The sequence below is a fragment of the Anser brachyrhynchus genome (assembly GCF_964034855.1).
Source record: "Anser brachyrhynchus genome assembly, chromosome: 9".
In the NCBI taxonomy this organism is placed as follows: domain Eukaryota; kingdom Metazoa; phylum Chordata; class Aves; order Anseriformes; family Anatidae; genus Anser; species Anser brachyrhynchus.
Window position 1 is genome coordinate 15,500,730 of NC_137703.1, and position 16,142 is coordinate 15,516,871.

Here is a 16,142-nt window from a genome sequence, read left to right on the forward strand (position 1 = left end):
GGCCTTACTTAACAGGGGAAGGGAATCGTAGCATTAATGCTCTTTTTTCCTACTTATGGTGGAGACACTTGCTTAAAAAGTCTTTCTGCACTCTTGGAAGTGGTATGACTCTCTTTAAACCATATAAATGTTTAGTTTGAAGAAGCAACTGTCTACTACTTGAACCAAAGGAAACTTAGTCTTTCCTCATATTGTCTGTTTCTATCGTACATGGTAAACCAGACTATGTCCAGATTGTATAAACTCATGTTAAAGTGCACATAACTGCACTGGTCTCCCCAGCGTCATCTGCACGTGTAGGAACCAGGACAGGACCGAGCGATCCTTCACCCGCACTCACCTTTCCTCTAGCGTTGATATCTGCGTCGTGTCCCGGCTCATCTCCTTCTCCAGGAGCTCAAACTTCTGTGCCAGTTTCTGCAAGCTTGAGTCCAGATCTTTGAACTGAGTCTCCAAGGACTGCAGCTTATTTTCTACTCTGAGGGATGGAAAATGCATTTTTTTAGAACTTGGGTATCACTGTACAGTGCTTTCTGTCATCGAAGTGGTGACTCCTTCCACTGTGAACAGATCCCGATCAAATCTGAGGTTCCTCCAAGCTGCATGAGCACATTTACTGGTTTTACAGATGCATACTCCACTAGAGTTATTTGCTTTCTTACACGGTCTTGGTCTTTTTGACCCTCCCCTGGAGCAGAAGTCTTATAACTTGTAAACACAGATACAGCCACAGGAAAGATCTGTATTTAGATATGTGTATATTTGAGTTGCAGGTGTCAACCGTTTGCATTAACATTAGTGGTGCAAGGTTTCTTTTGTTGTTGTTTTTTTCCCCTCTAATATATTGTGAGGTGATTTGTACTCTTACTTGTACTGCAATGATCTTCTGAAGCCTTTTCAATTGACATTGAACAGAACTTCTCATTCTTCCCCAGATTAAAAATGACACCAATAATAAGCCAAGCCACCCACATTATGTTACTGTTCTCTGTTAGCTTTTCCTGCTCTGGTTTTCCCTTTTATGTCTGTTCTTCTGCAGAACAACTGCGTGACAAAGAGACCTTAGAGAAACAGCAATAAGAAAACTGCTGTGTTTTGTAGTTGATATTTCTTCACTTTTTTCATAATTTTGTATCTGCTATGGTTTTCCTTAACTAAAAAAAAAAAACATACATACATATATATTTAGATATATAATTATATAAATATTTATATATGTACTTTCTTAAGAAAGGGGCCAAGAACATAGTCACTTGCATGAGTGTTAAGCTGTTGCTTTACCAGCAATAGCTCCTCCATCTACCTGACTTCCCTTTTCCTGTTTTGGGTAGAATCTGCAGTTGTCCTGAATGACGGAGGCAAATAAAAAGGCATCAGCAGTAGAATATTTTCCTAAGTATCCCTGGCCTTAATTCATTATCTGTCTGGCAGCTTGTAAGGGTCCATCTCTAATGGTTTTCCGTTGTTTCCTGAGGCTAAGACTTCCTTTAGGATCTTGTAAAAGTTGCTTTCATCCTGACCCTACATTTGTAGGGCTTCTCTTGCTTCAACAGGTATTTTATTTCTCAGTCTCTTTTCTCGTGTCACATTAGAGATTTTTGGCTGTTGTTCATATTGGGTGTTGGATGTCAACAGATTATTGTACATGCTGTTGTGTATCATTACTTGATTAACTTGGGGAGGGGGTTTACCTGTTCAAAGTATTTTTGTGTGCATGCTTGCCAAATGAATTTTAGGACTAAAATAGAACTCGCATTGGAAAACTGAACTTGTGTGATATAGAAAAGCAGCAAGTTCCTACGACTGCGAAGAGGTAGTGTATCTTAAAGGGATCGAGTCTGTCTACACAGGCACTGTAGAGCAAGTGTCTGAGATGGGGTGACGTTGGCCCGTAGCTGCTGTGGGTAAGTTCAAGACCCACTTCGTATCTTGAGCTATGCAAATAAACAGGGGTGTAAGAGGATAATGCAGTGTGCACAGAAGCTCTGGTAGCATGAGCTGTAGGAATAACACAAGGATAGCATGCTTTCAGAGAGTAGTTGTCAGGAAGCTGAGTCTTTTCTCCAAGGTTCTCCTGGGGGATGATGAGAGCTTCCTGGGGGAGCCATTTACCTGTGAATTGCTCCGTAAATGCCACTTTATCAGGGTAAATAAGCTTTCATTCTTGCAAGCATTCTTCTATATAAATAATAGTAGAAGCTATGAAAGATCCAAGCATTAACAATACCTTCAGTGCTGTAGTAGTTTTTCAGCAGCCTTGAGGTTGGTGCTTTAACATCTGACCTCTTTTGTTTTTCTGGCACTATTTTGGTATGGGGTGTGGGGTTTATTGCCTGTTTGTGAACTACTCTTGTGTACTTGTAAACATCTGTAGTAAACATTTCAGCATGTGCTAATTTTAGTTCTAAAAATGTCTGTTTGGTTACAAAATAGTGAGACTGATCTCTGTAACTAACCTACTTTTTTTTTTTGTAGATTCTGATAGAATCAGTGCTTCAGTCTTTTGATCAAGGGTCTGAATGAAACTTGAGGAAGAATTGATTAAACCTCCTGCTTTCCTTTTAATAATAACTGCTAACCACTTTTTCATTTCACGTGAAGTTACCATTGAGTTGGTAACCTCTAATGTCTGTCTACTGTAGGAACAAACCACTTCTCAATTCTCTACCAGAAAGCTTTTCAAGTTTTTCTTCTGTTAGCATACAGAGCTAGAAGATTTGCAGTAAAAACTCTCATACTCCCACTTTCCTGGAAGTGTGGTTCTATGCTTACACTTATTTCCACTGCTCAGGCGCTTCCAGAGAATGACATCTTTCCTTACTTTAGAGCTGCTGCATAGCTTTTTATTTTCCAGGCCAACACAGAGCCCCACACTTCACAGCTCTTCCTCAACACTCATTTCATGATACCAGCTCGCAGCACTCATCTTCCTTCAGTTTCCCACCCAACTAATTTTCACTTTGCCTTTCAGGAGTTGTTCCCATGTTTGTTTCTTTCTGGTGAGGTCTCTAGACTAGGCTTGTATCTTTTTTTTTTTTTTTTTCAGTTACTGCTGTGTGAATCAGCCTCATAAAAACTGTTGGTAAATAATGTAAGCATCTTGAGCAGAGGAGCAGTTTTTTACCAGGTCTGTCAGTGTTAGTCTATAAGCTTTGCATGTAGGTGGAAGGGTTTGGGCTGGGGGGGACGCGGGGGTGGCCTCTGTGAGAAGAGGTGGGGGCTGCCCTGTGCTGGTTCTGGCCATCTCTGCACTGGACCCAGTACTCCTGTTACAGTGGCGAGCTGATCTTTGACTGGAGTATTTTCATGATTTGAATATAAAAGCAAGTATCAGTATCGGAAACATTAATTTCATAAGCAGAAGTACTACATTTCATCAGCAGTGATACTCTCAAAGGACAGTAATAATTCTTACTACATGTAAACCAGAGTGGTATGTGTGACACCTAAGTTGGCAGAAATTTCTTGCTTGATCCCATTTGCACAGCGCAGACAGGAGAGTAGAAGGAACTATGTACGTGACAATGCACTGAAAGGGGACACCAGCTTGCCTGTCTCCTAGCTGTGGAGCGTTTCAGACCCTTTTTCAACTCTTTCCTTCTTCTCAGAGAGCAGTGTCTGTCGCTTGCATTCGATCCCACTGTTGCTGCCCGCCTGGCTGCTCAGCCACCATCTAGTAGCAATGGTGCTGCCGCACTGCAGTGGAACGTGGGGACGGGTGCCAGCAGGGGCAGCATGTGCCAGGATTACTTTACATGAAGCCAATGAACCTGTCGATCAAGCTCTTTTGCAAGCCTCTTGGAGTACAGGCTTTGGAAATGGAAGGTGACTCAGCGTCACCTATGTCCCAGTTCCTTAGTTACAGTGATTTTCTTTCTCAGAGCATACAAGAAGGGTCTGTTCTTGCCTCCCGTTAACTACAACCACCTATCTTTGAACCCTCTAGATGCTGAAACATTTTCCCAAATTCAGCTCATCCCAGCCCTCCCATTTACAGCTGGACCACAGCGGAGTGCAAACCAGAACTTCCCGTTACCGACAGGCCCCTGGCAACACTTCTCGCAGTGCCAGCCTTCGCTGAACGAGCGCTCGCACAGAATCCTGCAGCAAACAGCCGGCACCAGCAGCTTGGAGCTGGCCAGGATGGCGCTTGTGAAATGCTGCAGCCTGTGGCTCTGTCCCCCTTCCCTCTCCCACAAATAAAGGCAAACCAGAAGATTGCACATGAACTACCCCCTTGCCATACACCCAATATACATATTTACATCCTATCTACTACCCGTGACAATTTCCAGAGGAAGTAAAGGTTCGTCTTGCTAACAGACCACCACAGCCACAGTCTTCTCTCCCCCTGCCCCTTGCCCCCTTCCATAGTACTTGCACAACCCTTTGATGACCTGTTCAATGTCTTGCTCAGCGCGCGCAGGGATATGCTGTCTTTAGGCATCTTCCTGGAGAACAAGAGAAGAAATAAAGCTGGAGCGGGCTTGAACCTCTCCTGACGCAGGCAACACGGACAGGAGCTCTGACTCCTGCTGGAGGTTGTTTGCACTGGGGCTTTTTATAGACCGTATATCCAAATATAGCTCACAGATGCATGGACACATGCTCCCGAACATGTTACATACCAAATTACGCATCTGGACCTCTTCCCCTGACCCACCGATCTTGTCTGTCTTCAGACATAACATGAATTTAAAGGTGACGATGAGAATGGGGAATCTACGCTAGCCTGCTTGTTTGCTGTTTAGGCTTTATTTAGCTATACTGCCCAGCAGCTCCTGTCTTGGGCCAAAGTCTGCGAAAGGCTGTACAAGCAGATTGCCGTTGGGTTGTGATTTATTGTTTTGATGGTAAAACTGAACTTGGTTGAGAATGATTTTTTATTTGGCTGCTGGGAGCTGCTTCTGAGGATGAAGAGTAGCAAAACCCACATCACTGGAATCTCATCCATAAAGGATGGACAGCCTAACACTACTGGCAACTGATTTTTACGAGCTAGCAATGCAAAAAAAAATTGCCTTTTTTTCCCGTAGAAAAGAAGGCAAATAACATGCTTCTGGTAGCACAACAGCCAGTGAAACAAGATAGGGGATAAAACCCACATCAGTTAAGCAGGACTGCAGCCAGTGGAAGGTATTCAGTCTTTGCCTGTGAAAAGTTCAGGAGAGAGCATGAGGAAAAAGTCCCCCCCCCCTTTTAATTATTTGTCTGTTCATGGGAAATCTAGCATGAATTACACACATCAAGAGCTGCGGCATTCCCATGTAGCTGCACTCTCCCCACCTTCAACTTGCAAACTAAGAGATGTTTCTAACAAGCTGTAATTACCAAGCTCTGCTTGTAGCATCTCTAACAGCTTTGGGAAGGCAGTGGAAGTATTTGGGTGTGAAGAACAGTGCATTTGGCCCTCTGTATTTACCCCTTGATGGGCTATAAAATACACTTATTGACAATTTTCACAGCACCTATGCTTAACAAGAGAGTATAAACACATGGGAGCAGTGAGAGAAAGCATTTATTAAGACAAAGGTAATAGTTATTTTTCTCTTTGGGATACACACAACTAAATGCCTACGACAGCTGACCCATTAAACAGATGTTACCGTTTTCTCCTGCTCCTTTGTTTACTGCACTGTGAAAAAATCCCATTGACAATGACTGTCTAAGTACTTTGATTACTCATTAGTTAGTTAATGCTTCTCTAGTCTTATATGCAAAATAATGAAAAACATATTTCTACTAGATCCAATTCAAGCTAATTGTGACACAGTTTAACAGGGACATTAACGTAAAGCACCGAAATAGTTGCAAATGCAAGGAGCTCAGCCAGTTGCAACTCTGTTACTGCTGAGCATCCTCATTTAGCATTGTGGATTTCCCTGCTAGCATGAATTTATTCCTCCAACCTTAATTTTTCAGGTCAGTCGTGCACTAATATTATCCTTAAATCTATTGAAATCAATTTCACTTAAGTTCAGGACACAAATCGCCAGCCTTTAAATAGCAGCTGCAGCGAACACCACAAGCTGCTGAAAATAGAGCACCAGGCCAATTACGTCACGAGTGCTTGTGTGAGAACAGCAAACTCCCTGCCGCTGCTGAGGGTGCAGCGGGGTTCATTGTTCAATCCACCGTCGATGGATTTAACGGGACTCATATTTCAAATGCTGAGGAATGATTCTTCACTGCAAATTTGTCAACGTTTCAGTGGCTACGATTCTGGCAACGGATAAACAGATATAGAACTACTCTGATCAGCAACTAATACTCTCCTGGATCCTTTGATCTCTGTGCACGTGAGCCAGTTCACTTTCTCTCCATGCTCAATGGTTAGCTTTGGTAAAATTCTAGCATGGTCATTTGAAGCTGCTTTGTTGAGCTTTCCATCTTTTTTGGTGGAAGCAGGTGCTTGGGCCTTCCTTCTCTGGAGGGACTTTGCTGGGCTTTTCTGCTGCTTTCCCACATCACCGCTGACATCCCAGAGCAAGACTTTCCCATCGTTTCCTCCAGTCAACAACCAGTATGTTTCTGGCATAAAGAGGACCTGTGATACTCCTAAGCTGTGACCTTTAAACTCCAGCTCATGTTCGAACTTGACACCAGTGATTCTGAATATTCTAACTTTACCATCTTGAGCTCCGCAGCCAAAGATGTTGCCGCATGATGCGACAGACAGGGAATGTGCAAGTGGAGGGTTAAAGAGCTGGCCAGCTGACTGTGGATTGTCTTCTGTTTCACACTCCTGCAAGTTTGTGGTCCACAGGGGGCGAGCTTTCTGCAGGTTCCACAGCATAACCTTGGGGGGGAAAAAAAAAATCCGTTTTACTTCGAAGGACACAAGATGTAGCATCAGATTCTTAGGTAGAACCAGATCATTTTACTAATAGCAAAAGAAACCACTAATTCTTGCTCTGGCAGAGCAAGGACTGTGTATGAGTGCAAGAGACCCAAGATCTGTTGTGAGAAGTGGTTGATCTTCACCTGCCAAATAAGACAAATCTCCACGGCACACTCTGCAAGCCATCACAGCGCCCTTCCCAGCAGAGTCAATGACTCAGGCCTTTAGAGCATGAGATGGATGAAAAAGCTGTTCTAAAAGCTTTTCCATTCATCTCGACAGTAGTAATCATGATGTACTGCACATCTTAATTATTTAAAAGGCAAGACATGAGCAGTGAATGAAAAGAGAGCTTTATGATTCTGAATTTTAGTTCTGTCCCTGCTGCATAACTGTTCTAAAACAATCACTTTCTCACTCTCATGCGTTTGAGAAATGGAATAGCAAAAGGTAAACAATAGTTCAGACCCTCCATTTTAAACAGATCTCTCTGTACTTTTTACATCAAATCAGTAGATCTGGTTTGTCCCGTTACCTTATTAAGGAAGAGCATGCATTTCCTGATAAGGCAGAGGTAGGTGGTGGTTTTAAACTTGCTTTTGAAGTGCCACCCTGCCTCCCAGCTGCTTATGAAGCAAAACCCATTCCTTCAGATGCTTCTGCCTCACAGCAATTCAAGTATTGTAGATTTAAATGGCATCTGTTAAAAATTATACCCTTGTTACTTCTATAGTATGAATTGATGATGATTACTTGCAAGGCCAGCAGATATCAAAGCCCAAGTCTGTCTAATTCAGTACTGATATGCTGTTTGCTTATCTGGAATCCAAAACATATTGCTTTTCACTTTTCTGTTTCAGCAGTCCCTGCTCCCGCTGCTGCATTAAAACTACTTGGCTAGCAATGAAAGGGAAAACTCGTCCGTGATGACTGTGCAGAGCAGAGTAAGTCAGAGGGGCTGGGTCTTACTGCTTCAGCCAAACACTCCCATTCTCATCACAGACAGCGCTGCAACAGCTTTATGCATTTAACAAGTAGTGGCAAGTTTTATGCAAACTAAGTATTTTCTGTCCTTGTGGCCTTTTCCCCATTTCTGTGGCACTTCTGAAAAAAACGCCAGTGACCTAATTTTCAGTTCTCATCAGCTGCTGAGTTTGACACACGAACCCAGAAAATGTTTCCATACTCATAGAGCTGGCGACTTGTCCAAAGACATGCTGCAACTCAGCACTTCAGAATCCTGCAACTCAGCTTCTCTTTGAGAAGTGACAGATCTTACAGCCAGCCCTGAAGCAGAAAAATACACTTTTCACTGTAGAAGAACACTAACAAATGTCTACTATTTTGGGGATACTTTCACCTAACAACTCATTTGCTGAGCTGCACTAAAACATACAAAGAGTCACAACAAATAACCAGTTTGCTCTCACAAAAACAGTATGTAAATGGTTACAATTACGGTAAAAGGTTCCAGCCGTAGGCTTGTGATTCTGTATTTTAGGCATATGAAATTAAGCAAGCAGTTTAAGGTGCTGAGTGCATTTCCTACTCTCAGACTGATACCTCAGTACCCCTGAAAAAAAGTTTCTCAGATACTTCATTTAAAATCTTTTAGTCGATGCTGGACTAATTTTGAGTGCTTTTTTTTTTTAAACGTGGCAGTCAAAAAATCTGTCAGACTTCTATCAACCAACTTTTTTTTTTTCTTTACAAACAGTAGCTTTAAAAATGAAAAAAAAAATGGTTTTAAGAACATGTGGTGCATGATGCTGTCAAAGGAAATTTCCCCCAAATGCTACTAGAACCATGGAAACCTTTGTAGAGGGGAGTTTTAATCTCAGGCTGAAACAGGAAGGCGATCAGATCTCAACCACTGGAAAGAAACTACCAAAAACCATCTATTGTGCATGGTCAGCTTTGGCAATGTAATTCAAGACTCTGCTAATTCCTTAGCATGGTTTATTCTCAGGATGGTTCTGCAAAGGACAAAGTTTTACGCTTCTCTGCCTCATCAAGTGGAAAGGCAAAGAACATTCAATGCTTCCAAGAGGTTACTGCAAAGAAGGGATAAATTTATAAAACCAGCTCATCCTTACAGTGGACAGGTATTTATCTGTCCGCATTAAAGCATTCTCGCTAGCATCTTGTCTGCTTCGGCATTTTGTTTTCCTACCTATCCCCATTTTGTCTGCAGCCACAGCTGCTCACTGGGGACAACTCCTGCTTCTGCTCCACCACACAGAAAGCCGCCGCGGCCGCGGCCTGCTCTGCGCCATCTCCCAGTTCCCCCCACGCCACCCACTTCCACGCTGCAGCCGCTCACGGGGAGGGTTGGCAGAGCACCTGCCAGGTTACGGCACAGAAAGCCCCGCGCTGTCACGGCCCCTGCCAAACCCGCTTCGGAAAAGTTAGAGGGTTTTCCGGGGGCTCTCGGTGAAGGCGTGCCGGCGCCTCGCTACACGTGGTTACCGCTTCGCCTCCCTAACCTCTGCCCATGGCACGCAAATCACCTGCATGTCCAGTCCGCACGAGACGAGGCTCTGCGGCCTCTGAGGGCGAAAGGCAACGGAGGAGCAGATGTTTGAGTGCCTCAGGGAGCGGCAGGCTTTCTTGCTTTCCAGATCCACCACCTTTATTGCCCCGGAATCGTCCGCCGCGGCCAAGAAGCCGTCGGCCTCGTTCACCGCCAGGCAGTTGATCTCCTCCTCGTTGACTTGGAAGCGCTCCACGGGCTCGGCGAGGGCCCGCGCGTCCAGCACGACCACGGCGGCGCCGTGGGAGGCGTACAGGCGGCTGGGGCAGCGCGGGGAGAAGGCCACCGCGGTCACGTCGTCTGCCGGGGGCAGCTGCAGCCGCCCCGCCGGGACTCCCCCGCCGCCCCACAGCGCCAGCTCGCCCCGCTCGGCTCCCGAGGCCACCAGCCCTTCGCGGCTCGCGCCGAGGCACAGCACGGCGCCGGAGTGCCCGCCCGCCCAGCGGGCCGCCATGGCGGGGGGAGTGTGTGTGTGTGGGGGGGGTGAACGGCCGGCGGCGGAGCGGCGCCGAGCCCGGCTGCCGGCTCCCGGCCTCCTCAGGGAGGCTCCGTCCCCTCCCTCCGCATGCGCGGCGGGCGGGCCGGGGCGGGCCGGGGCGGGCGGCCCGCGGCTGTGATGGCGGCGCCGGCCGCGCGCGCCCCCTCGCCCTGAGGCCTTGGGCGGGCGGCGCGGGGCGGGCGGGCGGAGCGCTGGGGACGGGCCCGCTGCCGCCGCCGCCGCCGCCTGAGGGAGGCCGAGCGGCCCCGAGCCGCCCCGAGCCGCTCCGAGCCCCCTGCCCGCGCCCCGCCGCCTGAGGGGCGGCCGAGCCGGTGCGCGGCCGGGGGGGGGGGGGGGGGGCGGCGGGGGGAGGAGATGGCGGCGGGTCCCGGGGGAGCGGCGTCGTCGTCGTCGTCGGTAGCGGCGGCGGCGGCGGGCGGGGGAGCCGGGTGGCGGCTGCCGGGGCGGGTGCTGGAGCTGGTCTTCTCCTACCTGGAGCTGCGGGAGCTGCGGAGCTGCGCGCTGGTGTGCAAGCTGTGGCACCGCGTCCTGCACGGCGACGAGAACAGCGAGGTGTGGCGCAGCCTGGCCGCCCGCTGCCTGGCGGAGGAGGCGCTGCGCACCGACATCCTCTGCAACGTGCCCACCTACAAGGGCAAGGTGAGCGCGGGCCCCGCCGCGGCCTGACGGGCACCCCGGCAGCCCCTCGGGCCGAGCCCGTGGAGAAGCGAGGCGGGGCGGGTGGAGAGCAGCGGGGGTTTTACCTCACATTTACCACCCCCCCCCCGCCCTAGGTTCGTGCCTTCCACCACGCCTTCAGCACCAACGACTGCTCCAGGAACGTCTACATCAAGAAGAACGGCTTCACGCTGCACCGCAACCCCATCGCCCAGAGCACCGACGGGGCCAGGACCAAGATCGGCTTCAGCGAGGGCCGCCACGCCTGGGAGGTGTGGTGGGAGGGCCCGCTGGGCACCGTGGCCGTCATCGGCATCGCCACGAAGCGGGCGGCCATGCAGTGCCAGGGCTACGTGGCCCTGCTGGGGAGCGACGACCAGAGCTGGGGCTGGAACCTGGTGGACAATAACTTGCTGCACAACGGGGAAGTCAACGGCAGCTTCCCTCAGTGCAACAACGCGCCGAAATACCAGGTGAGCGGGGCTTGGCATGGGCCGCTGGCAGCTGGCCTGCGGGGCCGGCTTCCCTAGCGCCTCACAGCTGCTTGCTGAATTGGGCCTACGTGCCCATCTGAGCATCCCTTTGCCATCCCTGCAGAAGGTAGGCAATTTTGCCTTGCGAGGCTTCTTCTCCTTAGTTACCCCTTCCTTATGTTACACCTGTTCAGCCTGCCTGGTCCTCTGGCATCTCCCTGCTTCTGTCTCAGATATCAGGCGAGGCCCGTGTATCGTGGGTGGTGCTTTAACACCACGTTGCTTTTTAAAGCAAAAGCTGACAGGGCTGTTTCAGCTCTGTGGAGTAAGGCTTTGCCCCGCGGTAAGGTGGCCGCATGCAGTAGGTGTTACACCCCTCTGTGAGCTGAGGCTAGCGCTCAGGTAAGAGCCTTCCTGCAGAACCCCGCAGTGGCGCTGAGTGCTGTTTGCTTGCTCTCTGGCGGTCTTCCCGTAGCTGACGTCCTTCAGCTGGGCTATGAGGTCCAGATAATTTCAGGTTATTAAAGAGTAAGTGCTACCTTTTTGTCTGTCTGGAAGTGTTTACCTTTGTTCCTCTGGCTGCTTGCACAGCCACATTTTGACTGCTGGATTTCCTCACGCTGCAACTTAAGCTGTGTGCAGTAAAATCCCCATCTGGTAACGTCATGGGTTGGTACGAATAACGCCTTGCGTGTCAGTTGTGTGTGAAGATCTCTGCATTAACTGTTACTTTATAAATTTCACATAAAAGTTCACTGCCAAGCAGTTAATTCTGTCTAGAAGCTATACCTGCCATTTTTGCAATTAATAACTGAAAATGATATAATTAAAGACATTTAGATTTCACGTTTCCTGACGTGTGAATTGGCTCAGCACTTGCCCCGCTTGCCCACTTGCAGTCTCTTCCTGCTGTCCCTGACTAGGCCTTTCTGCAGCAACGGGGTGAGGAAGGGTTTTAAAGCTAAGAAAACTCTCGTGGGGACTCAAGGGTGAATGGTGCTTGCAGTCGCTGCTTTCTTCTTAAAAATCGTTGAGAGCTCAAACTGGTGATCCTTTAAAGTATTTTATACTTGCTAAGAAACGGACAGTGATCTGCTCTTGGAAAACATACTTAAAGGTAATAGAAATTTGTTAGCGTCAGTTTGAAGAAAAAAATGTCTTGGCTGGAAGCAATCCCCAGCATTGCGGTTGGCTGGCAGGGATAAGAAGTTTGTGCTATATCATGCTGTGTTTGCTGCTGGTGCCTGTGACTTCTGTTTATAGTTGAAAATAGTAAGTACTAGATAAATGCAGGGAGCATTGTGTACGCCCTGCTCCAAGTCTCTTCTTGCATTCGGTGTTGATTTGGCTTGCCTGTGTATATCTATTTGAGGTTTTTCATGCTTACTTTGCCCAGACTTTGCACTGAAACTTTTCTGCCTTGGTCAGGGAATGCCTGTGACGGTACTTGCGCCATCAGGAGTATGTTTGAGTATGCTTTGTCTGTGGCGGTTACCTTTCTAAATCAAGTTCACTGACTTTAAAATTGCTCTTTGCGGAACTTACAGGTCAGTGTTAACAACAACCAGATGCAGAATACAGGTAACTTTGGGCGGAGGCCATTCAAAAATTCACAGATTTCTGCGGTATTTTGAAACAGAAACTGCACCGTATACTTGCTCACGGCGCTGTCGCAAGGTTCAGGTGTGAAGGATTATGTTGATCATCGTGTAGGTGTTGAGATACAATCTGCCCACTGGAGACAGGCAGAAGAGGTTTTTGGGATCTTAACACATATGAGAGAAATTGAGAAATTCCTGTCGTAAAAATAACGTGGTAATGAGAAAAGGGAGAGCCTTGCTTTAATCTGATCTGCTATAATACGTGTGGGTTTTGCTTTATTTTTGTGTCTCCGTTTGAGTATGTTGACTGTTTTTTTTCTTTTTTTTTTTTTTCTCCCTCCTCTCCTACCTCTGTTTCCAGATAGGTGAAAGGATTCGAGTTATCCTGGACATGGAAGACAAAACGTTAGCATTTGAGAGGGGCTATGAGTTCTTGGGAGTTGCGTTCAGAGGACTGCCAAAAGTTTGCCTGTATCCGGCAGTGTCTGCTGTGTACGGTAACACAGAAGTGACTTTGGTCTACCTGGGAAAACCTTTGGATGGATGACATGGATTGTTTCGTTGGGACGTCAAGATGTGGATGACTGGGAGGAGAAATCTGCATGTTGGTTAGAGGGAAACGTGTATTTAAATAAAAAAAAAAAAGTGTGGGTGTGTGTCCAAGAACCATCAAGGAAACCGTACAGAATTTTGAAACGGAGGACCAGCCATACTTCAGGAATTGTGTTACATTTCCTCTTTCTACCAGGCCAGAAAAATCCTCAGGGTTGCAGTTGGTTGAGTGGGAAGCTGACACATGCATGTTGCAACAGATTTCATTGCTAAGATGGCAGTGCGTGACCTCAAATATTTAACGAAGGATTTGATATAAAACTGCTTGAGGAAATTAACCTGAGATTTGTAAGTAGCGTGTTTTGTGAAAGACTCCCATTTTAAAACTGCTTGTTCCTTTCCTTCCCTCCTTTGGGCCGACATGGGTACCAGCGGAGAGCAAGTCTGGTTGGGTTTTATTTACAGTTTTTAACATACTGAGAAGCATGGTCTGTCTGGACTGCCCTTCTCCAGTATAATGATATAAAATGTGTGCAGCTATTTTTAAGTGTATTTTAAGAATTGTATATATAGACCATGTTGAAAAGAACAGTTAAAACAAAAGAAAGGGTTTGCTTTATTCTAACTGGAATATAATTTCTTAAAGGGGAAAAAAAATCCAAACCACTACATGGCATCAGAAAAACCTTGGACAGGTGTATAACATTCATGTAAATGTACTTCTGTTGTATTGTAAAGCATTTTGGGATGCTCTTGTGGAGTACGGTGCTACATTGGCTCATTTTCTGTGTAGCTGAAAGCTTCTGTAGCTTTAACGATAGTTTTGTTCTCTGTAGGAAATGCAAAAAGTGTGCCCTGGAAGTTTTCTTTTGCCAGAATTCATGGTCCACCTTTAAGAAAGGAAGCTGCAACACAGTGCTGAGCTTGTCTTCCTTTCGAGGTCAAAAATACGAGCTTTTAAAAGCGTTCTTACGCTTTCTAATCACTGTAGTGAAATGTTTCAAAAGAATGAGGAGGCAACGTTCAGCTTCTTAGTCGATCTTAGTTTCAATTTAAATGGCTTTTCAAGGCTTTACGACTTCACCTTTAATTATAAAATCCCTCGGTACCCAAGTATTCACTTGCCGGTTTTCAGTCAGGACTGTCAGAATTCTCGCCTCCGTTTGATGGGGATTCTGGATTGGGTTCAATGTTTGTGCTTTTTACTTTGCACTGTTCTTCTAAAATCCTCTTTAAAAACTGCCTGGTGTGTCACTGCTCTGGCACGTGCAGGCTGAAGAGGCTGTGCAGCTTAGGGGTATGGGAAGGAGCTGCTTTCTGGGGAAACCGAGCTGGGAAGGAAGGTCTGTAGAGAGCTGCAGAAGGGCTCCTGTTAAAACAGGGACTGAAGCCTGTGAGCCCTCTGGTTATCTCTCGGCTCTCATTCCTCGTTCACTGGTGTTTCCCAAAGCTTCACGGAGCGAATTGGACTGTTTTGGAGTTATTGATGGTGTGCTGTTCAGAGAGGGTGGAGGAAGTCTTTATACAACCTCATTTTGTTTTATTTGCATTGGAGAATGTGAATTGCTTGACCTCGGACACTGACAATTCTCTGAGCCAGGGGGGAATTTCTCTTAGGCTGTGCTCGTTTACCCCCCAGTACTCGAGTGACGTGAGGAAAGTGGCACGAGCAGGTGACTGAGGTGCCCAGCCTGCTGCTGCAGAGCTCTCCTTGGAGTGCTTTTTACACAGTAGATAACCAGGTTCTGCACTGGAACAGAGTATACACGTTATTACCATTTAAAAGGATTTAAAAGTATTTATTTGTTTTATGTGTTGTTTATTGCTTAAAGGCAATGTTGAGGTCAGTTCCTCTTGGCTGTGGTAAAGAAACAAAATATGCAGTGAGAAATGGTGCTTAAATGGTACTGAGAGCGACTGAATAAACGGAGTGAGACTGGCACGAAGTGAGTACCTGTCGGAAAAGTCAGTTACAAACTTTGATTGTACTGGACTGTAGGGAACATGTCTAAATAGCAGAACCATGTGGCATGAGGTAGGAAAAAGGAAACAAAACCCTGTCCCGTTTCTGAAAGTAACATCTTCACTGAGGTGTGAACGTGTTGGCGCAGTCTTGAAAAATGTGACCACTGCGCTGGCTCACGAATCCAATTAGATGTAAGTAAACCCTGAGAACTTCAGAGGAGTTTCATTCACAAATTAAGATTGATTTCCATTCTTCAGACTGCGTCTTGCCCTATAAATAATTTCCCTCTAAATTAGAAATGGTGAAAGTTGAACATTCCTTGAGGGTGGGTTTGGGGGGACTCACTTATGTAAGACTATAACTTATTCCTGGAGACCAATGCTGGCTGTACAAAATATTAAAATAAACTCTGCTATAATTCAGAAGGGTATATTTGTGTGTATTGTTGGAATGACATCTGTGGTGTGCTGATAGGAAAAATGGAGTAGCAGTTTGGCGTGTCCAAACAAAAATTCTTATCGTCAGGAAGATGACGGCGCTGGGACCCTGCGATCTGCTGCATGAAGAGACATCTGGGTGGTGGTTACGAGGACCTGAAGACTCGGTAGTTTAATAGCTGTGCTTGTGAAATTACATCCTCTGAGGCGGGGGTGCTGGCGCGTGGCAGCATGGGAAGAGGCTTTCCTAGCAGCTGGAGGTCTCCTGACGCAAATTACCGAGCAGCGGAGGAAGTATTGTGCTCGCCGCCGAGGCTGCGCTGCCCTGCTGCCGAACAGAGGTGCCTCCTTTCCGAGCATAGCTGCTCAGCTTCTCTTTCTGAAGCTTTCAGTATGGAAGTGCAGTATTTCTTGGTGCTTGCAGGAAAAAATAAGGAATCCAGGTTGAATTCTACTCCGCAGCAACAAGATCCAAGACGAGCAGTAGTAGTTAATGAAAGTATGTTTTGATGGTGGACTTTCTCTCCCCATTATTATTCAGATTATTAAAATTAAACTCTGCAGGGCGTTTTGCTCTGTCAGG

At 46.8% G+C, this 16,142-nt stretch overlaps 2 protein-coding genes across 3 annotated transcripts; one reads left to right on the forward strand and one right to left on the reverse strand.

The window, feature by feature from the left end:
- Positions 1–5,500: 5,500 nt before the first annotated feature.
- On the reverse strand, positions 5,501–10,476 carry WDR53 (WD repeat domain 53). Of its 2 annotated transcripts, none has more exons than XM_080603712.1 (2): positions 10,345–10,476; positions 5,501–6,799 (listed from the first exon to the last, which is right to left on the reverse strand). In XM_080603712.1, exon 2 carries the CDS (start codon positions 6,794–6,796, stop codon positions 6,215–6,217), a length of 582 nt encoding a protein of 193 aa, XP_080459838.1. In that variant the 5' UTR covers positions 6,797–6,799; positions 10,345–10,476; the 3' UTR covers positions 5,501–6,214. The 2 variants fall into 2 exon arrangements, with proteins under 2 accessions (XP_080459838.1, XP_080459837.1); XM_080603711.1 differs by lacking the exon at positions 10,345–10,476 and adding an exon at positions 9,352–10,103.
- FBXO45 (F-box protein 45) lies at positions 10,203–15,544 on the forward strand. Its single transcript, XM_080603713.1, has 3 exons — positions 10,203–10,512; positions 10,647–11,003; positions 12,966–15,544. Exons 1-3 carry the CDS (start codon positions 10,228–10,230, stop codon positions 13,149–13,151), a joined length of 828 nt encoding a protein of 275 aa, XP_080459839.1. The 5' UTR covers positions 10,203–10,227; the 3' UTR covers positions 13,152–15,544.
- The last annotated feature ends 598 nt before the right edge of the window (positions 15,545–16,142 follow it).